We start from the raw sequence: 8,919 nt of genomic DNA on the forward strand, positions 1-8,919 counted from the left end.
AGCCCCACTGTAAAGTTAAGATTCTAATAAACGACTACAAGAAAGTCAATGTGATAATTATGGGAGTGGCATTTCAATGGACAACAAATTATAAACCTATAGTGCAAGAACAGCAGTACAATGGGATCAGATATAGAGGTGGTTTAACTTGGTAGAGATTTCAAGATGGTTTGTAACACTGAACAAAGGTCACTAAATAACATGGATGAAGAGCCAGAAGACTCTTGCAGTCACTCCAGTGGGAAATGGGAAGGCAGATTAGCTCACAAAGAACCAAAGAACTGGAATAATGTGTTGATGTTTCCTGGAACCAGTCTGAAGATGAGCAGCAGAGTTTTGGATGGGTTGCAATTTCCCCCCGCCTTGTCTTTGAAAAGCTAACTAGTACAGCATTCAAATAATCCAGCTCAGAGGCCTTAGCCAGGTTGAAATGGGAAAAAGAAAAAGTACTTTCATCCATTTACAAATTTAAAATTTTGTGGGGGTCCAGATTTTTCATTATCTATTTAATGCCTGTATACGCTGCTTGAATTTCACATCTATATACTGTTCTACCCAAATTAAGTACATTTAAAAAACAAAGTTGTCAATAAAATTTACGAGACTTTGTAGCCAAAATTCATCAAGTGAAAACTGTATACCTCTGCTCCCTCCCAGTTACCATAACTATTTTCTACTCCTCATGTTTCAGGGCGTAAGATAATTCTAGCTACAGTATTTGGGGGTAAGAGATTTGCCCTGGGACAGGTTTATTCCTGACCCCTTTTGTGCACCTCCTCAAAAGCATCAGGGACTGGCCGCTATTGCTGACAGGATACTAATCGAGTTTAGACCACTGATCTAATCCAGAATGGTCACTTCTATACTTCTCTGTTCCTTGATACTATTTTAAAATAGCCATTCAGTGATAGCTGCTTTTCAGTGGACACAAAATCTCTGAACAGTGGAAATTGCATAATTACTCCCTTGAGTTTAGGAATAGGATGTTTTGGTGTAAATTGTGGAGCTGGGGATGAGAAGCATCTTAAATGTTTGATGATTCTTATTCTCAGAAGAATAAAATCAGGGTGCATGTCTTTAAAAGGCAACAATCCTTTTAAAACCTTGACAATTGCTGCCAAGCTAGCTGAAGGGCAGATCAGTAGTATGTGTCAGCACCACCTGGTGGGAGGGTTTGATGGGTTCCAGGCTACCTCCCAACAGCCTTAAACCAACACAATCTCCCTTTCTTCCTTCCCCCAATGTCTGTGAACTTGAAAAGAAAGAAGGGGAGGGAAACACACTGAAAATACTAGTTCTCCTTAGACTGTCTCCTTCACTTGATAAGAGAGAGATTTTTTTAAGTGACCAGCAGAACAAAAAAACAATAATAGCAACAAGACAGAAGTAATGTTCCCTCTTGCATTTGTTTATTATTTGATCCTAGTTATTCATTTCTCTAATGACTGCATCACTTTCAAAATCTGCAGCCTAATCTGAGGGCTGAACTGAATAATGGCTCTGTGTAAAGACAGTGCTACACTGTAAAATATTAGGTGAGACGCCAGATTATGTCAGTGTTTCTGCTGTAAACTCCTATTTTAAAAAGATTTAAAACTTACTCCCTTACTCTCATTTGGAATTTAACACATTTCAAGAAAAAAAATCTGTTTACCTATTTTCACATGCCAAAAACAAACCCTAAACAACTTTGTGTAGTTTTTGTAACTAAAAATATGACAAGATATATTAAACAAACTTGGCAAGTGATTATTTGATAGTATTAACTATTTTCTGCACAACACACACACACATCTCTAAAGAAAGATTTTAAAGTTTGAAAAATAGCTTTGAAAGGAACAATTTATCAGATAGAAAATCTAACTCTTTAATGTGCATATTACACATACTACAGACCACAGAGTATTTTCAGTCTTTGGGCAAAACCCACCAGTAATATTCTGTGAGTGAAACAAAGCAGAATTTGTCCCTACTCTTTGCCATAACAATTCTTTACAAATGTTTAACTTGATGAGACTAGGTCTATTTTTAGCAAATATGTTCTTTTTTATTTTAAAAAGATAAATTTGAAGGCTATTGCACACAAAAAACATTTAAATTATATGCTTTAACAGAAAAACACAGCTTTACCTTAACAATGGATTTAATGGCTAACTCCATTACTACATTAAACAACTGTTTCTTTTTAAGTTTTTCAACATGAAGCAAGTTGTAATGAGTGTGGGCTGCAACAGAGTTGCTTGGCTTTTGTCACTTTGTGTCATGACTTTCACAATGATCAAAACACCCATTTTTATTTCTGTCCTATATATTCCATACAAAACCAAGTAAGCATAAATGAAAACCCAAGGGTTAGGTGCTTTCGTGTGGTTTTGGGAAGGGAGTCGCTACAACCTAGGTGCCTAAGAACCCAGTCAAGAGAAGTCAGACACTAATTTTGATCACGTCTGCACAACCAACCAACTACATTATAGTATTCTGGAGTCAGGAACCCCCGGAATGACTCCTACCCTCTGAGGTTAAAACCCCTTCCAGGGCCTGTCGACCAGCAACATGGAGAGTATGTTTTGCAAAAGACAAACCAAACCCCAGGATCTAGGAAGACTCTTTTACTAGAAACAACATGAACTCCACAGCTGAGCAGAGGGGAAATCGAATTAGCTGAGTGTTTAAGAGCCTGAATGCTGTGGCGAGGAGGAGACCCGGAGGAAGGGGGGGAGGGTTCACAGAGACGTGGTTGTGTATTGCTGGTGGTATCAGGAAAGCTACACTGGGTCCGTGAGGCTTTTCAGCTTCCTGTTTGCAAAGCAAGAGCCTCTCCCTGTGTCTCTCCCTCTGGATCTTCCCGGCTGGCCCCTGTACGTGCTCCCCCAGGTGTGGGGGGGAACCGACCGATGCTGCCGTGGGGAGACAGGGGATGCGTGTGTCTGTCTCCCAGGCTCACCCCCCGCACACGAGCCAGGCCCGCGGGGCTGCCTGGGGAGCGCTTCCCTCGGACACACGGCGCGGGGCTGGGGGGGCTCTTTGATCAGGCCGGACGGGGGGAGGGTTAATTCCTCCACCTCCTAGTTTTCCGGCTGCTGATCCAGCGGGTCGTGGGGCGGACAAAGCGTCTCGGTCGCTGGGAGGGAGGGAGGCGGGAAGGGGCTGCCCGCGGGGTGGCACGGGCGGGGGGGGCAGGGCTGGGTACAGTGCAAGATAAACAAATGGTCCCGCTTCACGTGTGGGGCGCCGGGGAGCGCGGCGGCCCCGCCCTGCCCCCGCTTTGTCACTGCCACAGCCGCCCGCAGGGAGGGCAGCGGCGGCTCCTCGCTGCGCCGCCCGCCGGAGCCTCCCAGGGCAGGGGCGGGACGTGCGCGGCTTGTACACCGCACAGCGTGAGCGCGGCTCCCTCCGCCGGGCTCCCTGCAGCTCCGCAGAGGGGCGACAGGCGGCCAGCGCCATGCGAGGAGCAGCGCCCGCTACCCACGGGCTGAGGCGGGCGCGTCTCCCCGCACCGGCCCCGGCCGAGCAGAGTCACGCTCAGCTGCTCATTCAAAGTGCTGATTGTCCCCCGCCGGCGGGGGGACGCGTAGCAACCCCCTGCTCGCCCCCAGCCCGAGCCCAGGCTCCCCGGCGCCCCTGTTATCCCTCCTCACCCGGGCAGGCTGGGAGTGGGAAACTCCACTTCCTGCTTGTAGTTACACTCCTGGCAGCTCAGCGCCCGCCCCCTTCGCTGTGCGCTAAGCCTCTTAAACGCGAGGAAACTTTAGCAAGACATTCAGCTGAGTGGCGGCTGCTGCTGAAGGGACCTGGGCTCCTGCACCCTGGCTGGCAGCTGGGGCGAGAAACCTGCCAACTTTTCTTCCTGCTGTCACTCCAGCCTGGGAAAGCCCTCTCGTCCCTTCCCCTTCTGCTGGGTTTAACCAGGCAGCCAGCATGTACATACACACACACTTTTCCGCTCCCATTTCAAAGCTGACTGACAAAACTCTTAAGACTGTAAAACCCCAGGGGCTGCTCCATACTCTTTCCCGAGCTAATTCTTCCTGCAGGGAACAGCTATGTCGATTTCCCCTTCCCGTAGTGGATCTAATAACCTGGGTGGGTTTTGGGGGGGTGGAGCAGTGTTATTTTAGAAATATTTTTCTTCTGAAAGCGAATCATGGTGTCAGCTATCATGGGAAAGTTCCACACACACACACACTTATTTTTACAGTCTCAAGAGTCTCGGCAAGCTCTTACCAGACCGTATATTTCTCCGACTTGCAATCTGCGAAGAACGCGTGCCCTGTACCCCACTGAATAGGAGTAAAGTTTACTCTCCCCCTTTGCTTTAGCCAAGCCCCCCCCCAAGTCATAGCTCCCGTTCAGCCAAGTCAATAACTCCAAGCGGACAGCGACAGCCCCATCCCCGTCCCTTACCATGATCAGAGTGTGGTTCCTCTGCTCGGCCGTGGCAGACTCGGCATCTTGCTGCTGTTTGCTCTGATGCTGCTGTTTGCTACTCCCGCCGCCGCCGCCGGTGCCCGATTTCTTGGCCCTTTGCTCCAGGGTCCTCTGGTAGAGGCTCACCGTGTCTCTGCGTTCCAGCTCCAGCTGCTCCGCCTGGGCTTGCTGGTACCTGCTCTCGCAGTTGATATGGTGCCTCCTGCAGCCCTCGATGCGCTGCCTTAGCCTCTCCACCACAGTGCTGTGCTTGGGAATGCCGCCGCCGCTATTAGTATTATTGTTGCTGGGAGCAGCAGCAGGAGGACCGTGGGGAGTGTTATTAACCCCGATACCAGCACCACCAGCCCCGCTGAGGCCGCTGTTCAGGTTATTGTTGATGCAAATACTGCTGCCATTCGCGGCGGCAGCGGGGGCTGCAAAATCCCCCATCCTCTTCCCCGGGCACACTATTTTGGAAGAACTTTTTATCTTCCCTTTCACACACACACACGCAGCCTCCTCTGGGGTCCTGAGGTGATACTTTTTAGTGAACCATGGGGGGAAACACCAACAAGTAGAAGGGAAAGAGCGATCCCAGGTGAATGTTTTTCTCTTCCCCCAGCCGATCCTCTAAGAAAATCTCCAGTATTTATATAAAAGAGCAAAAGAGAAAAGTGCTAAAGGGTTATCATCACCAGATACACAACCGTAAAAAGAATCACAACAAAGTGAGCAGCAGCAATTCGGGTTGCAAACTCCAAGAGAGCTCAGATCAGTTCCTGCCCTCCCTTTTCTTTTTTATAATCCATTATTTCAAAATAAATTCCAGGAGTTTTCCGGAGATTTTGCCAAAGACTTTTCTCCCCATGTATAAATATAGAGAGAAACACACGCACCCTTCCACATGCATGCACACACAAACACATACACACATCCAGCAAAGGCATACGCTGGTCACACACACCACACGCACTCACACTGCACAGCATCAAAAGACAAGCAAAGCTGCTTTCTTATTGTATTTTCCTTCCAGAAAAAAAGTTTTGGTGTTTATGCCGCACCGTGTTCTGAGTACTTTGGCTGCTCAGTTGCATTTCAAGAGGAACCTAAATAGCAAATCCTCAGGGTGGGGGAAGTAAACACATGAACAATCCGGGCGATCTGAAAAAGTGGATCGCTGAAGTCTTTGCAGTCGCCGAGCTGATACAGCCTAATGCTTTGCTTTGCTTGCTGCTGCTCCTACTGCCACCATCACAATGATCAAGTGCTCTCCTCCTCCTCCTCCTCCATGCCAGCGGAGTGATATCAGGACAAGAGCGCTCAGTAAACACAGCAGCAGCTCCTCCAGGCCGTGAGGCAGACCCGGGGACAAGGTGCAAAACCCGGCGCGGACTGAAACCCAGCAGGAGCGGACGTGGCAATCCCCCATCTAATTCCCCCCACGTTTAGTACTTATTACTTTGCACTAGACTAGAAACTAGGGCTGCCAGAAACAAGAACGATATGGGAGGGGAGGGGGATTGCACGGCCCTCAATCAACTTCTGACCTCTGTGTGAGAATGTGCCTTTGTGCTTGATTCCCTTATTCAGTGCAACCTACTGTCTCAAGCAAGCCCAAGTTGTTATACATTTATGTATTATATTGCAGAACTTGTGCATGACCACGCAGAAATACTGGAGCTTCAGCCGTTGTCTATCATCCCCATCCATGTGGAAAGGAAAAGGTAAATAAGCAACTGTTTTTAAAATGATCCAAGCAACAAAGTCCCTTCTTCACATACACCCCATCCCCTTCCCCCCCTTTAAAAATAGTCAGGGGGAATGGACACTTAATGAAACTCTGTCCCCTCCCAGGAAGATATACAAGATAACCTGCACTGAGCTAATGGAGGATACACATGAAGGCAACTAGAATAAATTTATTTATTCTTAAAGCCCAGGTATATTTGCCCCAGAAATATTCAAGATTAAATAAACAGGCTATTAAGTTAGAATGATAACACATATTAATAAAATGTTGTGGACCTTAAAGGCTATTGACAGCAGAAGTAATTAACAGCAAATAACTCAAAGCAGAAAGATTGCAGATTTCATGGACTAGAACTGGAGGAAATACACAACTCTGCACAGTCTGTAGTGGACAAACACAATAGAAAACAAGTAGTAAACATTTCAAAAATTGTTTGTGATTTATGTTCCTCTTATGTTCAAATTGCTGAACAATGAATGCAATTAAAACAAGGAATGCTGACCCTCCAATAAAGAGATCTGAACTTTCTATTTTAAAACAAGGAAAGAAACATGACACCTTGAGCAGAAACATTTTTCCAAGTGAACAGTGGGTGCCTCCATATTCAGCACTGATGATTAACAGATCAAAAATAACATCCCAGGAACCTGGTATTAAACCATTTCACAGACACAATAGTATTAAATTAAATATTTTAGCTAAATATCCTATTTTATGATTAGCTAGCAACACAAGCCATGCTTTAAATGGAACCATAACACTAATTAATGGCCTTCTGATTCCATATTTTTCAAAACCAATACAGAATAATTTATTTAGGGTAAAAAAATGCTCAAATTTAATAAAATGTAGGTGAAATTAAAGAAAATTTGGATTTAATGTATTAGTCATGAGATCTGATTTAAACCATCTTCATTTCTGGCCTTTCTGCAGATTAGCACAGGATACTATTTCTAACCCAGTATCAAGAGGAGTTTTCTTTCTTTCTTCATTAAGCACTTCTGCAATATGAAATTTGCCTTTTGAATACTTACTGTTCTCTGTAATTGCAACATATTATTAAGATGGTATAAGAGTATTTCATGGCGGACAAATAAAATACAAAATTACTGCAGTAATTATTCCCTTCTTGCAGAGTATATAGGGCTATGGGGTAAATGAGCATAGTTTTTTCCCCATATTAAAACTTCAGCTCTGGAAATAACTTGAGAATCAGGCTGAAACTATTTACTGTTCTCCATGATCAGTAGTTACTGCTCTAAAGCATGTAATCTGTTGTATCTCTTTGCTCTGAAGAGACCAAGGAGTCAGGTGAGAAGTTGAATTCCCTTCCCATATACAAACAGCACTTCCTCTACCCATTTGGAAACGTTGTATAACACTAGAGAGGAAGCTCTGTTATGGACGTCTTTATTAATATTTCTCTCCCATTAGCCTCACAGGAACACAATATACTTGCAAGCATATATACATATATTATTTATACGATGCCATAGGTGTGGATTGTGTCTTACAACAATATGAAAAGATAGAAAAGAATTGAAGAAAAGTTCCTGAAAAATACATTTGTGAAGAAGTTAAGAAGTTTCGTAGTAAAATTGCAGCCTAGCAGGCTAAGGACCAGGAAAGGAGAGAGCCGTGCTTAGCTTCTGAACAGTGCTTCAGGAACTTCTCTGTAGCATCCCCTACAGCTGACCAGCCTGATTATTGAAAGAACTACTGAAAAGGGGCCTGATCCAAAGGCCACTGAAGTCAATTAAAAGACTCCCCCCATTGACTTTAGATCAGGCCAAGAAGAATGCTGGTAACACACTGACTACCACAAAGCTACAATGTTTTCTGGCCTAAATTGCTGCTGTTTACTTCCAAAGGGTATATAGTTCATTCAAAAAAATAAAAAATAAAAAATTAGAGATGAATGGAAACTGGGAGGCAGGGTGGGGAATTATCAATGTTATACAAATTTAAAATAATAAAAAATAGAAAAGAAAAATGTATATATTGCTTTGCCTTTGATGCAGCAGGCCAAATTCAGAACTAGTCTAAGCAACTGCAACTTCATTGACTTGAATGGGTCCAGACTGGATGTGGCCTATTATGTATAATGTGTAACACACATTCTTAATAATACAGTAATTCTCCATCTTTAAGTAATTTAAAGGCGAGAAATTTTATTTGGACTTGGTGAATTATTGTTTTATTTAATTTCAGTGCTTATGTACTACGGTGCTAGGTGCTATATAAAACCTGAGACAGATACATTAATGAAAAAAGAAAAACAATCTGCTTGGTTTTTTATTTACTAATCTAGATCCTGATCTTATAATAAGCTCCACAAAGTCAGATCCCTGCACCTAGGCAGAGCTCCAAATTAAGTCACTAAAGTCCCATGGAGGCAGCACTCATTGCTGGAGTGGGGCCCTAAGGTGAGTGCTTCTGATAGATCACCTTTTTTGGGGTACTTTGTAGAGGATTTCTTCTTTCTTCTTTAAATAGCCACTTTAAAACTATGCAGAACATTCATATATTTCATCTTTTAATATACATCTTTTGGTAGTGAACACATTCTTTATAAAGTCCATGTTGTAGAATTAGACTCTAGCATATTTGCTGTTAGGAAGTTTTTGAATTTTTCAGCTATTGTATCTTGGTCCTGATAGGCTGCATAGCCTGAAGGCTGATAAGTTGATTAGCATCATTTGGGATCTAGTTTATGCTAACTGGCTTTCAGTATTAAAAGTTTTGCAGGTATATCAATC

General features: G+C 44.0%; 1 protein-coding gene across 2 annotated transcripts in view; it reads right to left on the reverse strand.

Moving 5' to 3' along the window:
* The window catches only part of MAML3 (mastermind like transcriptional coactivator 3), a 342,237-nt gene extending 336,498 nt beyond the window's left edge, over nt 1-5,739 (reverse strand). For both annotated transcript variants that reach the window (XM_045019992.1, XM_045019991.1), the window contains exon 1: nt 4,405-5,739. In XM_045019992.1, the coding sequence (XP_044875927.1) occupies nt 4,405-4,860 (456 nt within the window). In that variant the 5' untranslated portion in view covers nt 4,861-5,739. The remainder of the gene's footprint in view (nt 1-4,404) is intronic.
* Nucleotides 5,740-8,919: the final 3,180 nt, after the last annotated feature.

The sequence above is a fragment of the Mauremys mutica genome, chromosome 5 (assembly GCF_020497125.1).
Source record: "Mauremys mutica isolate MM-2020 ecotype Southern chromosome 5, ASM2049712v1, whole genome shotgun sequence".
NCBI classification, from domain to species: Eukaryota; Metazoa; Chordata; order Testudines; family Geoemydidae; genus Mauremys; species Mauremys mutica.